This window comes from Quercus lobata, chromosome 3, assembly GCF_001633185.2.
Source record: "Quercus lobata isolate SW786 chromosome 3, ValleyOak3.0 Primary Assembly, whole genome shotgun sequence".
Lineage (NCBI taxonomy): Eukaryota > Viridiplantae > Streptophyta > Magnoliopsida > Fagales > Fagaceae > Quercus > Quercus lobata.
Window position 1 is genome coordinate 71,871,477 of NC_044906.1, and position 26,475 is coordinate 71,897,951.

The window sequence follows — 26,475 nt, forward strand, 5'->3', positions numbered from 1 at the left end:
TTTGTGGAAAAATTTACACCTTTAGCATTATCATTAGCATAATATCAAAGTTATCACAAAAATTGCAATGAGTATGCTAACTCCCATAATTAGCAACCATGGAAAAATAATTCTATGTACTCAATACATATAATCCAAAAATTATTAAATGTTCTCAGAATACGGTAATGTGATACTCCCTCTCTTCTAATATTCATAGTAAATTTTGCTATGAATTTAATTAATAGAAACCACCTTTTACATGTCTCGGATACATGGTAAACCATTAAGCAATCACTAGGTAAAGAGAATTTTTTTTTTTTTTTTTTTTTTTCAAAAGGAAAAAAAACTTGGACACATAGATCTTCTTTAAAAAGCCTCTCAGTGTTTCTGGGCCTCTTTGCCTGGCCCAACACCTCACACTACAATTTGATAAATGAATTTTTTTTTTTTTTTTTTTTATAGGAAAGCACTCCACCGCATATTTTTTATTTGCAGATAAATAGAGAAGAGAACAAAGTGCGTTGGAGTTGGAGCTGGAGCTGGGAACGATGGTGGCCGTCACAGCTAGCTTCGCACCAGCAACAGCAACAATTACAATGCCGATGAAGAAACGCAGTGGTGGGACAGTGTGTTTCGCCGAGTTGTCGTTCCCTTCGTTTCTCCCAAAGCAAGTGGAGAATATCAAGGACTCTTTCGCTCGTAAGCTCGCCACGAGGATTGACAGACTTCCTGTACCTGTACGTAAACTCTCTCACTCTTCTTTAAAATATTCACCAAAGGCATCTTCCATTATAATTTGCTTACTTATTTTTATTTGCACTTGAATTTTGTAGCATTGTTTAATATTTTAGTGTCCTGTGTAAAATAATGCTAAAATATGCTACTACTTTTTTATTTTGTTGCTCGTGCTTAGAATTTCCAAACACTAGAATTATTTTATACTTTGTGCATATATATGTGTGTGAAAATTTAATTGATAGAAACCACATTTAACGTGAGAAGAGTGAGTATTACATTATTGTACTCCGACAGTAACTTAATAATTACTCCATATAATTACCGTCTCGCATGAGATAGACCCCACAAGCCTTTTCATTGAGAAAGTGGTCACATATATCGGATACACGGTAAACCATTAGTCAATCAATAGGTAAAGGGATATATGTGTGCATGTGTTTCATTTTGTCCATTTCGCGGATAAGATTTTTATTTTAAATAAAAGAGAGACCTAACATGGATTGCAATTTAAATAAAAGTTGAAATGGACTAGTGTTTTTGGGCATAAAAAAATGGAATGATAGACAAACAAAACGGATAGGAGTAGAGTTTTTCAAAATTGGTTTTCATAACTTGAATTCAAATTATGAAGGTAGTCAACAAGAGATACTATTAAACTTTCAAATAAGAGAATAATAGAAGTGCTATTGTACACAACGAATTAAGTTGTTATTGGTTCAAATTTAAGTGTCTATTTAGAAATAGCTTATTTAGTTTTTTACTAAAAGTGTGCTAAAATATACTTGTACCCTAAAATAATTTGAAAATGTGAGAAAAATGTGGAAAAAATGAGGTTTTAAAAAGTTGTACATAAAAACTAATAGCTAAAGGCTGAAACTGATGCCAAACAAACTTTAAACCTATTACTGAAATTTCTTTTTTGCCCACCAATTATAACCCGTAACAACTTGTTACTTATTATTTGTTGTGAAAGTGTTTTGAAAACATTTTAGACATAGCATTTCTCTTCAAATAAACTAAAGGGTAAGTTAGGAAAATAATCAATATTATGTGTAATTTCGCTCTATTATCAATATTATGTTTAATCATATTACCATTATTGGGCATGTTTATTTGGAACATTCCAAAATGGAATAGAGAATTAACAAAAAATAAGTGGGATGAATGGAATTAAGAGAATATTTAACTATTAGCTATTATTTTAACATCGGCCAAGCCTTGCATTCCTCATTTTACCAAAACTATTCATGCATTTACTTATTTCCTAGACATTTTCTAATTATTATTGATTTTTAGGAGACTTATTGTCCATCTAACCTTAAGGTATGTTAACAATTTAACTCTAAAAGTACAGTGGTTTTATAATCTATTAGCCATACATTATGCATTAGCCAGAATAACAATACATAATGAATAAAAATCCTTTGTCCCAACGTGGGTGCTTCATTTTGTACTCCACCAATTGCAACTCACTACATGTCCTGTTTTTTCTCAAAGTAATCGAAATATAAAAGGAAAAATATGTATCTAACATGTTATATTGTAGTTGGTAGAGTATAAAGTGGAACACTCTTAGTGGGACAGAGGATTTTCTTCAATCATAACATACTTTCCACAGCTTCTACTTGAGCCTACTTGACTACCAAGATATAATAATTCCTATTGTGACAGCATATATCCTTTTCAATACAAATTGCAGGTTAGCTTCGCAGATAATAGTATCATGAGTAGTTGTGTGAGGCCATTAATACAGAGCAAGACAAGTCCAGTAGTTCTTCTCCATGGTTTTGACAGGTCTTTAGCTTTACTGTTTTGAGAGATGTCATTTACTTAATTTGACTTTGGAGTTTACTACTATATCTTATTATTCAGCTCCTGTTTAGAATGGAGGTACACGTATCCGTTGCTTGAGGAGGCTGGTTTTGAGACTTGGGCTGTGGACATACTTGGTTGGGGTTTCTCTGATTTAGGTTTGTTTTATCTGCTTGACTGAAGCTTTGTTGTTGTTGCCAGTTTACTCATTTTTTTGTTTGTTTATTTTTAATGCTTTGTTTCTTGTTTCACGTGTCAGAAAGGCTTCCACCATGTAATGTGGCATCTAAGCGTGAACACTTTTATCAGGTACTTCTTATTGGTTCATGAGTGTCTTTTATCCTTGTGTATATGAAGGAAATCTTATCACCAAATTTCGTTTTGTGATGGAAGCTATAAATATAATAGGAAGCCTAAAAAATAACTTTGACACTTTGACAGCTTATTTGCATGTCCTCTATAAGTGATATGGCTAAGTTTTTCTGTCATTGTTATGAAGCTTTGATTCAATATATTCTTTTTATTAGTCTAAATAAAATCAACAGTCAATTGCATGTTTGAGTTTTGTGGGCATATCATCACGTCATTGGCAGAAGAACCTATCTCCAGTACAAAATTATAGCACTTCGTTTACATACATCATGTTTTATCCTTAATTGGATTTGTCTCGTTTTGACAACAGCTTTGAAAATCACACATCAAAAGGCCAATAATAACACATGACACTTTGACAGCTTATTTGCACGTCCTTTATAAGTTAGTGATGTGGCTAAGTTTTGCTGGCATTGTTATAAAGCTTTGATTCAATATATTCTTTTTATCAGTATAAATAAAATTCAGAATCCATTGCATGTTTGAGTTTTGTGGGCATATCATTGGCGGAAGAACCTTATTTCCAGTACATAATGATAGCACCTTGTTTACATACATCGTGTTTTATCCTTAAATGGACTTGTCTAATCTCGACAACAGCTTTGGAAATCACACATCAAAAGGCCAATTATATTGGTTGGACCAAGCCTTAGTGCTGCTGTTGCAATTGACTTTGTAGTTAACCATCCAGAGCCGTGAGTATATTAAATAATCGAACTTTATGATTATGCACCATCAATCCACCCTCTAACGTTCTATGAAACATCATTGTTTCTAGTTCACCGTTTTCAGGTTGAAAAGCTGGTTTTAATTGATGCAAGTGTGTATGCAGAAGGCACAGGAAATCTAGCAACTTTGCCCAGAATTGCAGCATATGCTGGGGTGAGTCTTACCATAAAACTATAAGTCCAGACTACTAAAAATTTTAAATTATTTATGCTATCAAAATTTATATAAGGCCATCATGTCATAAAAGTCATGTCTTTTCTTTGCTCATTGCCTGAGCCTTAACTTATGTTTATATTGTTTAATTTAGAGGTTTCCTTTCAATTAGTGATGCCTTCAATCAATTTATTTATTTTTATTTGTAAGTACCCATGCACTGCTCAAATGTCATCTCTCCTCCTTATAGGAATAAGGTGGAGGTGAGATTGTGGCTTCTTCTTCTTCAAATGAATTATATTATTCCTTTAAATAAACCACCTTAACAACTTTCCCTCATTTTGCCAGTCCATCTCAACACCCTCTGTGTGAGTGCTTAGCCAGCCATGATTGTTTTGTTAGTCATTGATTATGATGCTTGTGTTTAGCTGTTAATATGGACTCACTTCTTTATAAAAAAAGCTTGTATACTTGATTCTCAAATGTCAATATGTAAGTAATACTTCAGGCTTTTCTATAAGAGGCTTCAGAAACAGGACAAAGAATTCTCAAATAATTTTGATCAGATATGAATTTCGCATCATGCTATTCTTATTTATTGAACTGAAGGAAAATTACCAAAAATTGAAACTTTCTAGTTTCTGAGGTCCATCAGGTTTATAAGAGTTGATAGTGGATAATATATGTAGTGAGTTGTTACCTTCAATTTAGGGATATTTACAGGTTTTCCAACCAAACGAACAACTGTTGCCTCTTTCTTTTTGGACTTGCCTACAAAAAAGTGAGAGAGGAGGAGCAAGCCTTATAATTGCCTCAGCATCTTGCATTTTGCATTTTTTATTCATGGTTCACCTCGTACAATCTGTAATTCTAACATTTTAATTACATGTGAAAGTGTCTCAAAATTAACCATTAAACATCAAAGATCAACTAATGCAAATGATATTTTCTGGTTTTGGTATGCTATCCTTTTATTCATCACCTAACATTATAAAAACTGTTGATTGTGTTTTCTTCTTTAAAATTTAAAAGCAAAGCAAAATAAGCCTTCTTTAGTTATGCATAACCCTTTTTTTTTGGGGGGGGGGGGGGGGTGGGGAGGTTGTGTTATACATTGATTAACAATGACTGTGGGCACTCTTTTTGGATCAGGTTTATTTATTGAAGAGCATCCCGCTGCGCTTATATGTAAATGTTTTGACCTTCACTGGCATTTCATTTGGTACTAGCTTAGATTGGACTAATGTGAGTGTATACTCAGAAAAAGTTCTAGTTTTTATGTCATTAGTCTTACTGTATCATAATATCTTTAAAAATATGGGGTGCTGCATTTGATCTTGGATCTAATGATATTTTTTTCCTGTTATCTTATATAGGTGGGCCGCTTGCATTGTCTATATCCTTGGTGGGAAGATGCAACTGTGGATTTTATGATTAGTGGGGGTTATAATGTTAGCGCACAAATACAACAGGTATATGCCAAATTGCTTTGCCATTTAAATCAACAAATGTTATTGTGTCGTTTTGTCCAGAGGACCCTTGTTATAAAACAAACGGAGCGGGAACAATGCTTAGAGAAGGGGAAACTTAAGTTTGCATATAACAGATATTCATGGACTATGGTGCATGTCAAGGAGAACATTTGATGGTTCATGGAAAAGGACATTGTGTCCAAGAGCTCATAGATCCTTCATTCATTTTCAGGCACTTCATTTCTCTTATTGCTTGATCTTTTTAACTTTCTGGTGCCCCAAATGATGGTCAATAAAGCCCTGCAGCAACTTCTGAATGATCTCCAACATGGGAAATTTAGTTGGCAGATGCAACTGCCTTGGTTTTTTTATCGTGCTCATTAATTTGTGCTGCTCTTCCCAATCTCTTTTCTGGATCCTTAAAGTTCTTTGAGAATTTTTAAAAAATAACAACAACAATAATATTTTTTATTAGAGGAAGTTTTCTAACCCCTTCCCTCCTCCCCCCCCCCCCCCCCCCCTCCCCTCTCTCCCCCCTCTTTTGCTGGTGTAGAACACGTGGCAGGGGTCCATGCATAACATAAGTTTGGGGGATCTAAGCATGAAATTTACTACAAGTCGCTTGTCTTCCTCACATATCATTGGAGTTGCCATTTTGAGCTCAAAGTTGTTAAATAAATTATCCATAACAAGATTAATTGAAGATGTACTATTTGTGTGTGTATGAGAGAGAGAGAGAGAGAGAGAGAGAGAGAGAGAGAGAGAGAGGGTCTTGATAAGGGTGTTCCTTAACTTTTGTGTGGGAATGAATCTGCCTTTAGTTCCAGAAGAAGGTTTATTGGCATATACTTAGTTGCGTTCGTGTTTTTACCTCTTCACCCCCCACCTCTCTATCCCCTTTTAATGAAAATTTCATATCTCAATTGAATGCCACAAAATTTTACTGTCTCTGAAAATGCTGTTTTCAATTTTGTTTACCAGATAAAGAAGAAGACACTTATCATATGGGGTGAGGAAGACCAGATCATTATTAATAAGCTTGCAGTGGTTAGTTTATTTTATGGATATAAAACATAGATAGAATGCAACAGATAAGTAATGGGAAACATGCTCAGGATTCAGTTGGAATAACAGATTTGCTTAATTCTTTGGTCCATTATGCAGAGACTGCACTGTGAACTGCCAAATGCAACTATACGTCAAATACCAGATTGTGGTCATCTTCCTCATGTTGAGAGGCCAAACTCAGTTGCCAAATTGATTGTGGATTTTGTTCATGAAGATTGCTTTAAAGAGGCTGAATGTGTTTCCCAATATTGAAGTCCACTTTCCACTAGTTCAAGGGAATTTTTGTAAATGTAAAAGACTCACAATTTGCATTCCATTTTGCTTGAAGATGACAAGCCATCTTTTTATTATTTGTTAGGCAACAAACTTACTCGTAATTGACATAGATGCTGCCAGTCATTTTATTTGTATCATAATATGCATTAAAATTGAATTAAATATATAACTTATTAACAGCACCTTGGGTAGAAAACTATTATAATCAATTTCACATCCATGTGATGCTTCAATTACCCATTCAGGAATTGCTTAATTTCCTATATTTGCATCCGATTGTTTGCTTACCAGAATGGAATCTGCATCCTATTGTAAATTTCTTGCTTCTTTCTACAAATTGATGAGGAAGTTGGATAGAAGAACAATACTGATGCTTCAGTATTGAAATGATTTAGTGCTTTTCAAGATTTAGAGGACTCCCCTTATCATTGTTATGTATCCTGTTATAGTAATCAAAGTATTACTTTCGATGGGAATTATTAGCACAATAACCTTATCTTGTAAGAGTTTTTCCAAAACTTAATTTACACTTTATTTATGTGGCAACTTTGATCAGTTGTCTGTTGAAGCCGACCCTAAAATTGTTGTTGGAATTCAAACTTTATGTATATGATATTGCATGTTATCTATAAAAGTAGGGCCTTTCAAAATCTTGGGCTGCAGCTGACCAGGAATCATTTTCATTGAAAGGAATGGCAAGATTTAATTCAAACATCTACTAGTGTTTGAATATGTGATATGCTTAGCAAAATTCTTGCAAGATATGCTGATGATGAAGCTTGGGACCAAAACTCTTGTCAAAAAATTTCTCTTTTCACAGGAACAAATAAGACCAAAACACATACAAATGCTTTTCTTTTCCTTTTATGAGCAGATGAATAAGAATGCAATGCGGATCAGCAATAGAAGCTGTACTCGGAAAAGCGGTCTATACAACTTTAGTTAATGGTAGGGATTTTGTAGTGTGAGTAGCTAGCATTAATGGTGGTACAAAAACATGGTCAGGATTTTAATGATATCAATGTAAAGATATGAAGTTGTGAGGCGCTAGATCTACTTTTCTGAGTCACCTCCCAGAAAATTATGTAATCCACCTTGGAAAGTGAGTCTAATACTAGCTACCATTGCTAAATCAAGCAAAACCTTGTTCAGAAATACCATTTAGATGTCAATAATAAAAGGTTTGAAAATACAATTTAAGGAAAGTGAGGGGGTGTTTGGTACTGTTGTTTAAACAACAGTTTTAAGTGTTTAAACAATATTATACGTATTTTTACACATTTTTTCACTCACATATATTTTCACAAAATAACAATAATGTTACTAACAATCTCTTACCAAATGGACCCTGAGTCTTTTGTCTTTACTGGTTGTAGTTCCCACAACACTGTTTGGGGATCCCACATTTTTGTTTTCAACTAGCTTTCAGTTATCTGCCTTCAGCAGTTTATCATTAAAAAAATATAAAAAAGAAGCTTTTAGTTTACTATTCGCAATTCATGCATTTGGCCTTTTTTTCACAAAGACTATTTCTGATTGACGCGTCTCATGTGCATTTAGCTTTGCTACAGTAAAATATTACTTATCTGTAATTTGGTCGAAATTTAAATTGTCTACTTGTAGTTTAAAATTTGACATTTTATCCATCTAAGGTTAGCTCAGTTAGAATTTTGTAACCCAATTACGTTAAAAACAGGGTTAAATATGCAATTTTCCTCCAATTTTATGTCTCTTTCATCTAAAAACACAAAAAATAAAAATATAAAATCAAATAAGATAAAAAAAAAAATCCAATAAAAAACTTGCATCATGAGATTTCAAATCACAAGTAGACAATTTAAATTTCGATCAAATCTTAGGTGGATAAAGTATCAAATTTTAAATCACATATGACAGCTTAAATTTCGGTCAAACCACAAGTAAATAAGTTGTAATTTGCCCATATAATTTTCTCTTTAGTATAATTCATAAATATAATTCCACTTTAGGCCAATACCTTTTTATCTAATCAATTAACTCCTCCATAAAAATATTCATAGTGAGTTAGTAACACAAAGTCATAAAATATAACTATCACTTTGAAAATTACTCTTTGGATTCTTGAGTTCTTGGTTTAATTCCTTGCGTTATTCTTATATTTATGAAATCAAATTTAAAAAATATATGTATACTTTAATAACACTTTACTAAAATGGTTAGAACTAGTACTCTAAATAACTAAACTCATTAAATTTATTTCAAAGGAATATTTTATATTTTTAATAAGAGACTATGAATTCCATTTTGAGAATATGTGTTCTCTTATTACTATGTGTGATTTCCCAAAGTACTAAGGTCTTGATCGTTAAAATAAATTTCACTCCTAATACATCAAAGAAAAAACAAAAAAAAAACCATTTCATATTCAGGTTCACAATTCCCTCAGGATTGAGAGTTTATGTAAATGAAAGTTGTGAGATTTAATATTCTATTTACAATAGTAAATAGAATAATTAATCTCACACAATTCAATTCAATATATCTTACACACTTAAGATACATCAACATATCAACTAGAAGTCTCTATTTTATGATCTAGACAAATCACTTTAGTTGATATGTTATAGTATTTACAGATAAAATGCCCAATTTGATTACTGACTACAAAATCAAAATATTTAGTTTGCAAGAAAGTTTTGATTTATATATTCTGTAACTAAATCGTATAAAATTACATACAATGCATCTTAAGATCTATATGATAATATCAAAATATTTATGTTACCATTATTTTAGATAATAAAATAACTTTTATTAATTTAATACATAATGTTGTACATAATGTCATGCAAACATAATATCATACATAATATCAAAACATAATGTTACACATAATATAAAACAATACGATTTTAGAGCACTCATCCCAATATTATCTGCATGATAATTATTCACTGCATTAGACATTCAGCTGTTGCAGGAACAGGATGAACCCAAGCAGCTTGCGCACACACATACATATACGCATAAGAGAGAAAGCGAAGACCTTTTCCTCGAATGAAATTTTTTTATCTGCAACTATGGACTCGATGAATTTAAGCTCAAGAAATTGCGGTGTAAGCTTCAACTTGTTTGCTTCAGCTTCCTTCGATAAACTAGAAACGTAGAGAAAGCAACAACATTAGTCATTTCTAAGGTACCATATTCATGTCTTTTAAACTGAAAAGTGGACGGAACATTCACCGGTAGAAATCTGTATCAGCTAAACTTTTTTCCCGAGCCATGTACATCTGGTTCTCAATTTCTTGCTGCTTCATAAGTATTTTGCTCACGTTCGCACTCTTCTCAGCTTCACTGATAGCCTTTTTTATGTTTATCTCTACCTCTTTCTCAACCACTTTCAGTCTCTCAATAGCAATTACGACCTAACAAGGTAATATCAACATAAAACATAGAATGATGCACTCTATTAACTTCTGAGGCTTTGTACGTAATAAATTATCCAATCTGTTTGTCACTGACTGGTTTTGGGTGCAAGCACATGCATGTGCAGCAATTGGGTATAAGGAAAAAAGCTTGTGATGTTAGTGCTCGTTGGACCAAGGCTAACTGGTTTAAATTGTTTAAAGGACATTAAAAACGCATTTAATTTGTATAGAATCGGCATATCTAGAATCATATTTTGCGTGTGTGTCTATTTCCTTTGCTTAACTAAAAGAGGAATTTAAAAAAAAAAGAAAGTAAAGGACATTCTCTAGTATTCAGGAAAAGAAACTGAACCTTAGTGCGTTCCTCTGCCATCTGTTCAAAATTGCGTCTTATGCTTTCTGGGATGATTGGCTTTGTAACGCGAACACTCATGATTTCAATACCTGGAGCATAACGTGTGCAGTCTCCTTGGAGAGCATCTTTCATCTTTTCAGCAATCTGTGAGAGTTACATGCTTTATCAATATAACATGAAATAAATAATGGTAAATTACAATTTACTCACATGTGTTTTGGTCAAAATTTAAATTTGCTTGTAGTTTAAAATTTAACACTTTACCCACATGTGGTTAGCTTAGCTAGAGTCTTTTAACTCACTTCTCTTAAAAACAATGCTAAGTATGTAATTTTGCTAAACTTTTATGTCTCTCTCCTTCAAAAACACAAAATATATAATAATACAACATAAAAAAATAAAAAAATAAATAAAAAGAATCCAGCGGAAAACTTATATTATGGGATTTCAAACTACAGGTGACAAACTTAAATTTTGGTCAAATCTCAGTGGGTAAAATGTCAAATTTCAAATTATGGATAGTCAACTTAAATTTTGGTTAAACTACATGTGAATAAGTTGTAATTTGGCCAATAAACAAATAGAAAAGGATTTGATAATGCACTGCACGTGGTACCAAAATGTTACACAACTATATGAAGTATAGTAAGCAGCTCTTTAATAATGTTGGCAACTTAACACCAACATAGATTCCCGTAGAGAAATAATCCTTGGAAGTGAACATCGCACAACTTTAAGTTTAAGATTTCGGACAAAATGGGCTTCTGCCCTTTTTGGGCAAAGTAATTAGCTTTTTGCCCTTATTCCCAAACTAAATAGGGAAATGCCCCTCTTTTGAAAATTGAGTTTCTCAAAATCGAGTTAAAAAAAAAAAAATTTCCTGGAGCCCTATAGTAACGTTTTTAAGGATCTATAATGACATTTTAAAAACCTATAGTGGCGTTTTATAACTTGATATCCATGAAAACGCCACTATAGGTCTTTATAAACGTCACTATAGGTCCTTGAAAACGTCACTATAGGGCTTAAATCGATTTTGAGAAACTCGATTTTCAAAAGAGGGGCATTTCCTTATTTAGTTTGGGAAGAAGGGCAAAAGGCTAATTACTTTACCCAAAAAGGGCAGAAGCCCATTTTGTCCTTAAGATTTCAATATACTAAAAAATCTTTGAAATTAAAATACTAAAGCAAAAGAAGAAAAGCACAGTACTGAAATAGCACATGGAAGACTTCTTATAGTATAAAGCTAAACTACAAGCTCCCAAAATATGTTCATTTATGGCTTTAAAGGGTATGTTTTCTTTAGCATCCATACTGTTGTAGATATAGATATATACTTGGATAGGTTGTAATGACAATATATAAATTTGGAGAATATTCATTTGTGTAAAACGATAAAGTGAAAATTCCAAATTCAAAATTTTCAATCGGGCAAAGATTTGCTCGATCAATCAAAGTGATCAAGGAATTTGATTTGAAGCTTTTGCCTCTCTCGATTGATGTTCGATTCTTGTTCAATTGGTCGAAAAGAACCTTTGATTAATGTTCAATTCTTTTTGATCGATAGAAACTAGTAAAAACTGAATTTTTGTAGAATTTTTTGGTAACTGTTCTAAACATTTGAAAAGATTTTAAGCATTGTGGCAGTTTTATGAAACATTTTTTTAGCTCTTCATTGGTGCCTTTTGAAGGGTTATAACCCTATGAGTATAAATAGTGGTTTATGTTCACTGAGAACCAATTCTCTCTCTCTCTCGAAAATCAGTATCTAAGAAACACAAGAAATCTTGTATGTATTCTCCAAAAATTGCTATTTGTAAAACCCAACAAACTTGGTTGTATCATGGGGAAAAATTTGTGATAATCCTTTAGCAACAATAGTGTGAGGCAAATATTATCTAAGGATAACAATTTTGTGCCTCCAAGTTATCTAATTTTCTGTTTATCTTGTGTTCACTTTGTTCTTTCTTAATTATTTAGTGTATTATTCTTAACAATCTTAGACAATATTTGTTGCAATGGAAGGAGCAAGTGATGTTATAACATTGGAGATGTTGAATCATGAATTGGTAAAATTGGATCACTTTGATGGAACCAATTTCTCTCAGTGGAAAGATAAGATGAAATTTCTACTCATTGCACTGAAACTTTTGAATTAGTCCAATCAAGAATCTTGAATCTCTAATGATCGCATCTATCTGACTAATAGAAGAGTTCGATGTCTTGGACCTAAATTTGATGCCTTTTCCTATTGCAAGTGATGAAGACAGTGATGAGATCAAGGCACAAAGAAAGAAACGGAAGGAAGATGAACTGATTTGTAGAGGACGCATTCTCAACACACTTTTGGATCAACTCTATGATCTCTACACATCAATGAAGTCACTGAAGGAGATTTGGAATGCTTCAGAGGAAAAGTACAAAACTAAGAAGATAGGTATGAATAAATTTATTATTCAAAAGTACTTTGATTATAAAATGATTGATAATATCTCAGTTTTTGGATCAAGGGCATGAGTTACAGATTTTGGTCAATAAACTCCATGATTTGTCAATCAATATTCCTGAATCATTCCAAGTGAGTGCAATTATTGCAAAACTCCCACCAAGTTGGAATAATATTAAGAAGAAGCTTCTGCATATGTTGGAAGATCTCACTTTAGAATAATTCGGATGACATCTCTGAATTGAAGAGGAAAGTCGGGTTAGAGATGGGACTAACATCGATTCTAAAGAAAATATGAATAATGTTCAAAATGGGAGTTCAAGTAAAGCCAATAAGCACTTGAAATTGAATAAAGGGGGTAGTGGTTTGAAAAAGAACAATTCCAAGTATCCTAACAAAGACAAGAAGTATCGGGCTTGTTTCCATTTTGGAAAGAAATGCCATTACATTCACGAATGTCTTAACGAACAAGAAAAAAGATGAAAATGGCAATGCCAATGAAACAAATTTCATTGAAGACATTATTGTTATGGTAAGTGACATATATGTTGATATGATCACTAAAGTTCATATGGCTGTAATTGCAAATCCTTTTGATTGGTGGTTTGATTCGGGTGCAATGGTGCATGTGTGCAAAAGCAAGGAACAATTCAAGACTTTTAAGGAGTCTTCCATAGAGTAAAAAGTGCTAATAAATAACCACAATAAAGCAAAGCTTCATGGAAAAGGCATTGTTGAAGTGAAAATGAGTTCCGGTAAGATGTTGATCTTGACCAATGTTTTTCATGTACATGATATTAAGAAAAATCTTGTATCTACCAATTTGTTATTTAAGAATGGCGTAAAAGCTGAACTTGAATCGGACAAGTTAATCTTGTCCAAGAATGAGATATTTGTAGGCAAGGGATGTACAAACTAAGTATTGGTAATAAAGTTCTAGTTGTGCTTATATTGTTGATTCTTCTCATTTGTGTTATACTCATGGTTTTAAAAACCGAACCGGACAAAGAACCGTTTTTTTTAGAATTTCCGGTTCAACCCCGGTTTTTGACCGGTTTTTGGCCGGTTTTCCGGTTGTTGACCGGTTCTTGACCGGTTTTGGGGGTTTTAACCGGACCGGATTGGCTTCCGGTTCCCGGTTGAACCGGTCGGACCGGCCGGTCCGGTCCGGTTTTTAAAACAGTGGTTATACTAGACTAGGGCTTTTAAATTTCAAATACCTGAAGTTTATATCTAAGCATGGTATAATTTCATATATGTATGATGATGAAAAGAAGTGTGAAATTTGTATTCAAGCAAAGATGACAAAAAAACCTTTTTCTAAGTCAAATAGAGATCCTAATATGCTTGAACTTGTACATTTAGATGAATGTGAACTGAATGGTGTGTTAACTAGAGGAGGTAAAAGATACTTCATTACATTCATTGATAATTTCTCTAGGTTTACGTATGTACACTTGAAGAGAAATAAAGATGAATCATTTGACATGTTCAAACGTTATAAAATTAAAGTAGAAAAATCAAAAGGATAGGAAAATAATGATCCTACGAAGTGATAGAGGTGGTGAATATTTTCCAAATGATTTTTCTTCATTTTGTAAGGAACATGACATAATACGACAAAGTTCATCCCTTATACACCCTAACAAAATGGTTTGGCTAAAATTAAAAATAGAACTCTTGTAGAAATGGAAAATGCCATGATCTTAAGTGCAACGCTCCCATATAATTTGTAAGGAGAGGCATTGCTTACTGCATGTCATGTGCATAATAAAGTACCTTCCAAGAAGAGTAAAGTATCTCAATATGAGTTATGGAATGGAAGGAAACCAAGCCTTGATTATATCAAATTGTGGAGGTGTTTAGCCTTTAATAGAGTGATTGACCCAAAAAGAACAAAGTTAGGACCAAAGTAGTGGAATCAAGAGATGTTGAATTTATTGTGGATAAATTCAGTAAAGATTTCCATGGATGCCAAGATACCCACTCAAACACAAGAAGATGACTCTAATCCTCATAATATTTTGTGTAGTACTAAAAGGATTGAAAGTGGTTCACCAAGTGAACAAAGAAAGAGTCAAAGAGTAAGAAAAGAAAAGGACTTTGGTCTAGATTTCATTTCTTATTAAGCTCAAGTGTACCTTGTTGAAGGAGACAAGTGGTCCTAAATAAAATACTCATAGTAATTAATACAGAGGATTATCCTATAACATTTGAGGAAGCTATGGCTTCTAAAAATTTAGCTTATTGGAAAGAAGTTGTGAATGATGAGATAGACTCAGTATTATCTAATAATACTTGGGTCTTAGTGGATCTACCCCCTGGTTCAAGACCAATTGGTTGTAAATGGGTATTTAGGAGAAAATTCAATACCGATGGGTCAATTCAAACCTTTAAAGCAAGGTTGGTGGCAAAAGGCTTTAAACAAAGGGAAGTAATAAACTACTTTAATACCTATGCACCAATGACTAGGATTGCATCTATTTGAGTGTTGTTAGCACTTGTATCCATATACAAGTTGATTGTATAGCAAATGGATGTAAAGACAACTTTCCTAAATTGTGATCTCTATAAGGAAGTTTACATGGAACAACTTAAGAGTTTAGTACTTCCTAGAAATGAAAAGAAAGTTTGCAAATTAATCAAATCTTTGTAAGGTTTGAAACAAGCTCCAAAACAATATGAGAAATTGACTCCTTGATTTTGTCAAATGGCTTTGTGCACAATTGTGCCAACAAATATATGTATTCCAAACTTACAAAGGAATATGGAGTATGCTAGCGCCATAAGTAGCATGATGTATACTATGCATTGTACAAGACCAGTCATATCTTTTTTAGTGGGAAAACTTTCTAGATCTACAAGTAATCCAAATGTGGATCATTGGAAAGAAATTGCTAGAGTTCTTGGTCATTTAAAAAAAACTATAAGTTTGGGACTCTTTTATTCCTAATTTTCAGTTGTGTTGGAAGGTTATTTGGATGCTAATTGGATTACTAGTGTGAGTGATAATAAGTCCACGTCTGGTTTGATATTTACTCTTGGTGGGGGTGATATCTCATAGGCATCTAAGATACAAACTTGTATTTTCCACTCCACCATGGAATCAAAGTTTATAGCCTTGGTGGTAGTAGGTAAAGAAGCACAATAACTAAGAAATATGTTATTAGACATAAAGTTGTGGCCACAACCAATAACAACCATTTCGGTGTAAAGTGATAGTGAAACCATATTGGGTAGAGCATAAAACAAAATATATAATGGAAAGTCTAGACATAAAGGTCTAAGATATGTTACATAAGACAATTAATTGAAGCTAGTACCATATCAATTGTCTATGTAAGGTCAAATAATAATTTGGAAGACCTTTTACAAAAGCTGTCTCAAGATTTGATTAGGGTAATATCCATTGGAATGAGACCAAAACCCTTCTTTTAAAAAGAATCACCAATAATGGGAACTTAACCTTGAACTGATTTAATTTAAGAGTTTAAAAGGTAACAATAAACTATTAATACATGATTAGTAAGAGTACTAAATTTGTGTCTCATTCAGGTGGATTAGTGCAGTCTATTATGATATTATAAAAAATGAGTTTTGAAGTCTTAATGAAGTTCATAAAGTATAAATGTCTGTGTAACAGAGGCATAAGAAGGAACTTCACCTTTGTGAATGTAGAAGTGAGGCTACTTCTAGCAAGAGTAAAAGAGTTTTCTCTTGTAAAAGTTCACTAAATTGAGAAGAGCACAAGGCCATAATAGTGCTAACAACAGTGTATTTCTAAATTTGTTGTGAATATTCTCATGTGTGTGTTGTTTTCGATTTCAACACATAAGATTTTTGTTTTAAGCACCAAACCACCATAAATTTTGTTGGAGTCTTGAGACAATTACACTAAACGGAGGTTTAAGTTGAAAGACACCTTCTTTTATGCATGATAGAATGTCAATCAATTGACACATATATTATTACAACCTAGTGGGAGATTTTTGCATATATAGGTATATACATAGATAGGTTGTAATAATAATATATAAGTATGAAGAGTATTCATTTGTGTTAAATGATAAAGTGAAAATTCTAAATTCAGGTTTTTCAATTGGTTGAAGAATTGCTCAATTGATAGAAGTAATCAAGGGATTTGATCTAGAGCTTCTGCCTCTCTCAATTGATGTTTGAGTCATGTTTGATCATTCAAAAAGAACCTTTGATTGATGTTCGATTCGTTTGGATCGATCGAAATTCGTAAAAACTAAATTTCTACAGAATATTTTGGTAGCTATTCTAAACGTTTGAAAATATTTTAAGCATTATGGATGGTTTTATGAAACATTTTAACTCTCCATTGGTGCCTTTTGATGGGTTATAACCCAATGGGTATAAATAGTGGTTCATGTTCACTTGATAACCAATTCTTTTCTCTTCCAAAAATCAATTTTTAAGAAACACAAGAAATCCTGTAAGTATTCTCCAAAAATTGCTATTTGTAGAACCCACCAAACTTGATTGTATCTTGGGGACAAATTTCTGATAACCCTTTAGCAACAATAGTGTGAGGGCAAATATTGTCTAAAAATAATAATTTTGTGCCTCCAAGTTATTTAATTTTCTGTTTGTCTTTTGTGTTCACTTTGTTCTTTTTTGATTACTTTGTATATCATCCCCAAAATACTTGATCGAAAACATCAATGTAAACTTGCTGAAGAGAATGAGAGCTGCAGAACTTATTGATCTCGTGACGAATTTTGTCATATATCCATAAATTGTCATACTGTACCCCATAGTTCAGCAAAGTGTCATGCACATAGTCCTTGTGAAGCCGGTTAACAACCTGAAAAGACATAATAATCAGTGCAAAGAAGCTGAGCATTTCAAACCTTAGACCACTTGTAAACCATAATGTTAAAAAAGAGCAATATCTAGTAGTTGTACCTAGCAACATCTACTAGAGGTGGCCAAGGCCCCCCAAACATTTTGCAAAATATCTATTTTACCATATGATGTAACTATACTTACAAGTAGCTCATTGGAAAAATAAAACTTGGCCCCTTCAATTTGTTATTAAACGTCTAAATTCTTTTTTTGTGTAAATATAATAAACAAATAAATTAAGTAATAATCCTCTTATAATATATGTCAACATTGATGATATATATATTAGGTTGTAAATAGCATTAATACTTTTTATTTTTTTTGGATGTGTACGTAAAATATAATAATATCTTTCCAAGTGTAATACTTTTTTCTTCTTCTTATTTCATGTAATTTTCAATCATTTTAACCACATATCTATAATTTATAATTGATTTAATTATAATTTTTGGCTGCCAGTAAGTTGTTAAAAAAAACTATGTTTCATTTAATATTCAGGTAACTTATAAATGATAAGAGTACATAATATACAATGATATAGTACATCTAAAAAATAATTCAAAATATGGGTTCCAGTTAGCATTTTTTGAGAAATAAATCTCTGATGGGTAATAAGAGATTTGAGATTTAATCTCCGCTTACCTGCTTACACCAAAAATTGATTAATGTCTTAGTTTGATGATAAAGAGTTATCATAAGGAGCAGACGTTAGGGGTTGAAACTCTCTATAAAATAAAAATATAAAAAAGCTTCAAAATAGAGACATATATATATATATATATATATATAGTTTGGGTTAATTGTGGCAAAAAGAAAATATTTCTGGCTGTACCTCTATCTTCTCAAAGTTGATCATGACACCTCCTTTTGTACCACAAGGAATATCCCTAACCTACAATTATACTCACAGGAAGGATTTGAGCATTAGACTGACAAGATGAAATTCCTCAATTTTCATTACATCGAATTTACCTAATCTATTTGAAAGGTTACTTGAACAGGCTCATAATGGGTTATAAAAGGCAGCTTCAGATGAAAACCTGAAAATTAAGTGCATGCAGAAATTTCATAAGTTCTAGGAAAGAAACTACTGAATGAAAATCTTATAGAAAGGGTCATAGTCAAACCTGGATCTGTAACCGTCTTTTGAAGGGCACCTCCTCTCCAGTAAACCCCAACATGGCCTTTTGGAACTTGGTGCAAAATGGACAAACCATTCCTAATAGTTGATGGTGAATGATCTACCATCTGTAACATTTATATTCATGTCAGAGATTTTCAAACTCAAATAAAATGATATAAACACTTATTCCAGTGGCTGAGATTCAAAACAATTCTACTGTTTTCTTTTTTCAGGTATGCCTCCCTGGCAGCAACATTTACTAATAAGTAAAGGAATGTAGCAAATCACAAAACTAGGCCAGGCAGCAAGAACAACATAACTAATTTTAAGGTCAGTTTGGATTCACGTCCACGTTTGTGTTTGGGCGTTTTTTTTTTTTTTTTTAAACCAACATGTTATGCACTGTTCATTGGTCATGAACAGTGCCAAATAGTAATAAACAATAAAAAAATTTTTTTTTTATTGTTTTCAGTTTTCAGCAAAACAATCTGTATCCAAACGCACACTTAATTGTTCTTAGTTTGGTAACTCTTTTGTTCATAAAACTTATTCAAAGTGGGAACTAAATACATTCCCATATCTTCAAAGTGGTTCTTTAAAAATATTGCCCTCCAAATTAAATTTTTAAATTTTGGTGTTTTCACATGCATACAAATTTGACATTTTCATAAGCTGCATGTTAACTAAAACTGATTTTGATTCTAGACAAATTGGATTAATAGTCTCATTTTCAGTTCAATTTGTATCAAACCAAACAAGTTTTGTAATTTGCCAAACATCCCTAAAAACATTCCGGCAACACAATTACAAATAGAGTAATTTAGAGATAACCCTACAACCCCAAGTGCATACTCAATGCCACAATGTAAATTCCTTTTATTTATTTATTTATTTTTTTTTAATGTTAATAATTAAATGACAATGAGCTTTAGAACCACAGCTTGTGATGCAAGGTGAAATGGATAGAGTAAAAGTCCTCTTTTTTACTCTTACTATGTTCTATTTTATGCTCCACCATTTGTAATCGGTACATGTCCCTTTTTATTCTTATAAAGTGATCAACGTTTAAAATGGGGAAAAAAAAAAATTAGATGTATAACTGTACGTCGCCTAAACGCCCAAGCTCATATTGGGCCTTGGACCATGAATCAATGATATGGGCCAAGGATCTAATCTTCACATCGACAATGGCCCCGGCCCAGACCCACGAATAGCCACCAACGTGGACTGAGTATTGTCAGGACACTTAGAAAGTGGATCGCATATGCCCTACTCACAGGATGCTCGGGAAACCATTCCCGGTAACTATGCACATGCTCGGTCACATCGCCTGGACACATCACTGTTTACGTGCCCAACAGAACCTTAGGAAACTCCGTTGCCGAACACATTAACTGAAGTGGGAACCATTTCCAAGGCCACTCGTACCTAAAAACCCACTTAAGCCCATTGACATTGGACCTTTCTTTGCACTAAGGGAGAAGATAATGATGATCACCCCATTAATGAAGGCTATAAATAGGAGAAATGAATGGATAGTTGGGGGATGCAATTCTGAGGGAAAGAAGAGAGAGAGAGAGAGAGAGAGAGAGAGAGAGAGAGAGAGAGAGAGAGAGAAGTTAACGTTGAGAAAAAGGGAGAAAAGTGTTTGCATTGAGTCCCTTGGCATAGGACAACCCAAGGTGGGATACTCAGACCCACCAAATAAATAGATTGTGAGCCCAAATAGTGGTTTGGCCCATTAAGCCTGTCCTTGGAGCTTACAATTGGTGCCCACCGTGGGGCTCTCCTACGACGATGTAGTTCTAGAGGGACTCGAGCTCGGAGACAATGTCTGAAAGGCGTTCGGGGGACCGCGCAGGAACCGGATTCAAAGGGTCTTCTCGAGGGTCAAGTTGGCGAGACTGTAGATAGAAAGAATGAGAAGATAGGAGGCATAACCAACTAGAAGTGATGTTCGGCATGGGAGAGGGGTCATACCAAACCCAACGGACGGTTTTTGGTGCCACAGCACGTAGTCGGAGGGAGGAACGGGACGAAGAGGTCGAATGACTCCAAAAATTAGTCAGGGGTTTAGAGCTGGAGGTGAGAGGTAGGCGCCGGGGAGGAGACAGAAATGACCGGTAGTAGGAGGACGAGATTGGGGGAAATAGATATGAAGAGGGATCCAATCAGTCTGGACCTCGACTGAAACAGAGTCATTCACATTCCCGGGAATCATATCGGTATCGAGATTGTTCGCACTCGAGAGAGTTTCGATGAAATAGGAACCAGTTTCCCTCTTGGGAAACGGGGCAACGCCAAGGCCATTCACATTCTCAGGAAAATCAAGTAAGGGATTTGCTCTCCCCGGAAGAAGGGCAACCTCGAAATACTGCCATGGACGTCATGAGCCGCGCTCTGCAAAAAGCAGCTCGGTCCCCGTTTTCGAGCGAAATTGAGCGAGTCGAAATGCCGGACAGGTTTTCCCGCCCACCGTTCAATTGCTATGACGGGAAGACTGATCCGGTAGAACAAGTCAGCCATTATATTCAGATGATGTCTTTGCATACTCATAACAATGCGCTCATGTGCAAGGTATTTCCCTCGAGTTTGGGATTGACTACATTGAGATGGTTTAATGGGTTACGGAAAGGATCCATACAAAATTTCTCCAAGTTGATTCAAGAGTTTGGAGTCCTGTTTGTGACGTGCAGCCGAGTATCTCAGCCAATTTTCATTTTCTCCTTTATTGCTTCCACAGCCTTTTCCTTACCGGCTCTCTCCCGACCAACCTCCTCGGAAAGATCCTTCACCCTTTCATTTAGTATATGGGCTAGTTGGGCGGCCTATTAAAGACAATGTTATTAACGCATGGCAATTTAAATTTACGCCGAATACAAAAAAAAAAAAAAAAAAAAAAAAAATTATATATATATATATATATAAGGACGTGCACGGAAGGAAAATGATAATAAAGAGAGTGCGAAGGAAAAGGACTAACCGCAATGGTGTGCCATTGGAGCCTTCTCCCCATGGACTCATCGGTCGCATTTGCAAATGCGCTTATGTCCGCGGGTAGGAGGAGGCCGTGAGCTAAGCTTTGGGCAACCCGGCCCCCTTCACCCTTCTCCCAGCCCCGAACGCTTGCATTAGCCGGAAGGGGCGTGCCATCCAGCTCGTATGTTGGATGCCACAGAGGCCCCGGTTTGGAGGATGAGGCCACATTTGTTTCGACCTGGGCTGACGGCTCTCGGATGGTGATACCCCGGGAAGGTTGAAGTGGAGATTGGACTTGGCCCTCTCCCAAGCCGGTTGAGGATTGATTGGCAAGCCTTTGCCTCTTGCGTTGCCGCCTGGGAGCAGAGGGAGGTGGAGGATGAGCGGGAGGAGCCGGGACGCGCCCTTGAGGTGGAGGCTGCTGCTGCTGAATGGCCTGGCTTGCACCAGGGATGAAACGGCTGACAGTCAAAGTCCTTCTAGTCACCATGTCTTCAGGAGCGGAGTGGGTCCTGGAAGAGTCACTGGACTCCATGGCTTCTTGCGCGACTACTTGAACCGGATTTGCAGGTTCGGCTTGTATGGCTTTGTGCTAAACGGCCTCGTGAGCATGTTCCCGGAGATGCCTGGATGTTACTTCGGTCAATTTGTCCCTTATGGGCGCAAGTTCATCCGAACAAGTATACCGTGGGCCAAGATCACGGGCTTCCCCTACAGTGATGTTAGGGGGGAGGAAGTTTGCGTGCCGAATATCTATGTAAGAGAGGAGTGGGCTATCTACAAGGAGGGCTTGGCTGAAAGGTTGCCAAGTGGAGTATACCGGGTCTACGCTGAGAATGAGGTGGGAAGCACGAAGTTGCCCGTCCCGGTGAACGAAGATTTCAGTCCTTAACACAAAATTTAGGTCTCGGACGTGGACTGTTCTGACTTCCTGAGTGAACATTGAACCGTCTGCAACAAAAAGAAAATGAATCAAAGTTAGAGTAAATAATGTATTTACAATTTTGGGAAACATGAGAAATTAAAGGTTAGGACGAACCAACTTCATGCCGTGACAAAGGGGGAGGGATGTCGCCGGCAAACCAATTGCCGTGCACCCGAACAAATTCCCCGGTGGAGTTCCTATTAGAGTCCGGCAAACAAGAAATCAGTTGCACCCTATTATCTCTAGTCTTTAAGTAATAATTTGATTTCTTCTTTCCACAAAGGCTGTACATGTGGTTTATGTCGTGGTGGTCTAACTGCAAGCTGAACGTTTGGTTCAGCTTGGCCACATAACTCACTATCCGGTAAAAGTTGGGGGGAAGTTGGTCGGCACTCAACCCATAGTATCTAAGGGTATTAAGTAGGAGGGGGTCTATGGGAAACCTAACCCCGCCTTCTAAGACAGACATCAGTGGGAAAAAGGCAATGTCTGCCCCTCTATAGAGAGCCATTTCACTTTCGTGACAATAAGCCAACTCCACATCATTAGGGATGCTAAAGGCCTGCCTAAAAGCGGCTAAGGGAGCTCCGGCGTTCCAAAGGTGAGCAAAAGCCATTCTATGACTAGAAATTAAAAAAGGGCTCTGGGGAAGGAAATGAAAATAAAGGAAAGGGGAAGAAAACTTACTTCTGGCTTTAAGGGAGAAGAGGATTCTGGGTTTGTGGACTGGAGCACAGGGGAATGCTTGACAGAGAGAAGTTTCGAAGTGACAAAGAGTGAAAAGTAGGAAACTGAATTAGGATGGGTTATTTATAAGAGCCAGGGAAAGCATCAGTTGGTGTGCAATGAGTGACATTAATTAGCAATGATGAAGTAGAAAAAGGTGTGACCTTAGAAATGCCCAGAGTAGTCCACACGCGTGCCTCGATTTGTGAACCATCAGGTAATAATGACTGTAAAACCGCAGGATCTGAAGCATCGCGTCTTTTGAGAAGCACATTTATGGACCACTGTAACCCCCAAGTACATCTGTTAGGCTTCTCAGGCAAAACACTGCCTCTCTGACTCCTTGATTCGTCCTCGAGGCCCGAGGACGAATCAAGGGGGGGCTATTGTATGACACCTAAACGCCCAAGTTCATATTGGGCCTTGGACCATGAATCAATGATATGGGCCAAGGATCTAATCTTCACATCGACAATGGCCCCGGCCCAGACCCATGAATAGCCACCAACGTGGACTGAGTATTGTCAAGACACTTAGAAAGCGGATCGCATACGCCCTACTCACAGGATGCTTGGGAAACCATTCCTAGTAACTATGCACATGCTTGGTCACATCACCCGAACACATCACCGTTTACATGCCTGGCAGAACCTTAGGAAACTCCGCTACCGAGCACATTAACTGAAGTGGGAATTATTTCCAAGGCCATTCGTACCTAAAAACCCACTTAAGCCCATTGACATTGGACCATTCTTTGCACTAAGGGAGAAGATAATGATGATCACCCCATTAATGAAGGCTATAAATAGGAGAAATGAATGGATCCCAATTCTGAGGGAAAGAAGAGAGTAAGAAAGAGAGAGAGAAAGAGGAGTTAACGTTAAGAAAAAGGGAGAAAAGTGTTTGCATTGGGTCCTTTAGCCTAGGACAACCCAAGGTAGGATACTCAGACCCACCAAATAAATAGATTGTGAGCCCAAATAGTGGTTTGGCCCATCAAGCCCGTCCTTAGAGCTTACAATAACATATTGCAATTAGTAGAGCATAAAGTGGAAGACTAAGAATGGGATAGAGCATTTTTTTTTTTGCAATGCAACACTGTTGAAGCATTTCTACTGGAAGGTATAAGCTATTATTCACTATAAGCATTTCTGTAATAATCATTTATTGACAATCTTGATGCATGTTAGACCTGACTTGCAACAATGCAAGTCCACACAGAACAAATACTACCATCACCATAAAGGGAAACAAATACTAGAATTAGTCTTGGGTCACATTTTTATACCAAAACAATTTGATGAATTCTAAATCACATATTACGTACAGATCTTGAAATACTACTGAAGAAATTTACAATGCCAAGACATTGATACAAAATAGCAATAGCAACACGGATTTTATGAAAAATAATAAAAGCTTAATTGAACTATGACTTAAACTAACAACAACAATAACAACAAGTCTTAATCTCAAATTTTGTGGTAGGCTATGGATTCTCAACATATTAGTTTGCTTTGGCCACACGAATTATTTTTCTTTGTTTTATTCTATATGAAGTCATTTTCCTCTATTCTATTTTATGACCTAATAAATATTCTACAATCACACAACACTTCGCTTCCCTTTAACTATGATTATAACTAAAATGGAAATTAATCTAAGAAGCATGGCCACTAACATAACATGGTACACAACAATTCTTGAATAGTTATGTTTACTTCTAGTTTCCAGACTAAATAATAACCATCAAGATCTTTAAAAACATATCTAAAATATATCAAAAGAATATTTTTTAGGACAAAATTTAGCTACAAAATTGGTTGTAGCCTACAGCTACAACTATAACTTTATTCAATATATTTTTATTAAATGTGAATTTTGACAAATTCACTATTGGATTACATCTTCTTTTTATATTTTCCATGCTTGCAAAATTTCTAGAAAATTAAAAATCAATAGCTATATCATCAATAAATTATTTAAATTGTAAGTTTTTGTAGTTTAAAATTATACATAAAATATGAGCTTATAGATCATATAGTAAATAATATCTAATTAACACAAAATTTGACATGTGTATTAAGAGTATAAAGAACATGCAATTTAACGGTTAAATTTTCAAAATATGCAGTAATATTTATTTTATTGAGTAAAGTTGTAGTCTTAGACTACAACCAATTTTGTAACTAAATTTTGTCATTTTTTTTAATTACCAAATTATATTTTTTCCTCCTCCTGACTCAGTTTGACATGTATCTGAATATATGCATGTGCACTCTCATAAAATGTGAATCCCACCTACAACCATGCAAGAACCACACACAGTGAGGTAGGTGATACATATATCCAAAGAAGAGATTTTGAAGTAAATGTGTTTCTTAGCTTAGAAGAATATATGACGAAGCATCTATTCAATTATTAAACAACAAGAATAATACCATGGCGAAACAAACACTATTGAAATAAATAAAATCAAAGAGAGATTGCGATGGACTGGTAATGGTGGTGAGGGTGCAGTAAAGAACAAAGCAGTGGCGGTGGAATATTTATAGTTTGATAATACCATGACGACGATGGCGATAAAGGATAAGAAGACTGTGAGAATAGCAGAGAAACCATTGCCACCGCCACCACCACCACCACCGCGGCGGCCTTGACGAGGCTGTGGAGTTTCGGCTCTCGGTTGATTTGAATCCATAATGGCGGTTGGTTATTGCAGTGTCAGTCCGTCAAGCAGGTTAGAATTGGGGTATTTAATATTTATAGGGTTTTTTTTTTTTTTTTTTTTGACAGCTTTCTTTTTTTTAAGCGTGGAACATGAACAAAGCGTAATGTTAATTTTTTTTTTTTTTGACAGCTTTCTTTTTTTTAAGCGTGGAATATGAACAAAGCGTAATGTTAATTTAAATAAATAATAATAATAAAAAAAAATAAAAATAAAAAAAAGAAAAATGAAAAAGGAGAGAAGAAGCTCAAGAAAGAAAGAAGGATGCAATAACAAGAAGTCTTCCACCGTTAACAGAGTTATAGTCAACAA

At 35.0% G+C, this 26,475-nt stretch overlaps 1 protein-coding gene and 1 pseudogene across 3 annotated transcripts; one reads left to right on the plus strand and one right to left on the minus strand.

Annotated features, from left to right (window-relative positions):
* Nucleotides 1–457: 457 nt before the first annotated feature.
* LOC115978911 lies at nucleotides 458–6,781 on the plus strand. Of its 3 annotated transcripts, none has more exons than XM_031100824.1 (9): nucleotides 458–719; nucleotides 2,420–2,514; nucleotides 2,593–2,690; nucleotides 2,792–2,841; nucleotides 3,697–3,786; nucleotides 4,939–5,031; nucleotides 5,163–5,258; nucleotides 6,240–6,305; nucleotides 6,423–6,781. In XM_031100824.1, exons 1-9 carry the CDS (start codon nucleotides 531–533, stop codon nucleotides 6,576–6,578), a joined length of 933 nt encoding a protein of 310 aa, XP_030956684.1. In that variant the 5' UTR covers nucleotides 458–530; the 3' UTR covers nucleotides 6,579–6,781. The 3 variants fall into 3 exon arrangements, with proteins under 3 accessions (XP_030956684.1, XP_030956685.1, XP_030956686.1); XM_031100825.1 differs by having other exon boundaries at nucleotides 4,939–4,974; XM_031100826.1 differs by lacking the exon at nucleotides 4,939–5,031.
* Nucleotides 6,782–9,540: 2,759 nt separating this feature from the next.
* On the minus strand, nucleotides 9,541–26,142 carry LOC115981409 (annotated as a pseudogene).
* Between the last annotated feature and the right edge of the window lie 333 nt (nucleotides 26,143–26,475).

Coding starts and splice junctions, on each gene's coding strand:
- LOC115978911 (XM_031100824.1), top strand. CDS start 531: ATGGTGGCCGTCACAGCTAGCTTCGCACCAGCAACAGCAACAATTACA. Junction 2,691..2,791: donor TTGGGGTTTCTCTGATTTAG/GTTTGTTTTATC, acceptor TTCACGTGTCAG/AAAGGCTTCCACCATGTAAT. Junction 2,842..3,696: donor AGCGTGAACACTTTTATCAG/GTACTTCTTATT, acceptor CACCGTTTTCAG/GTTGAAAAGCTGGTTTTAAT.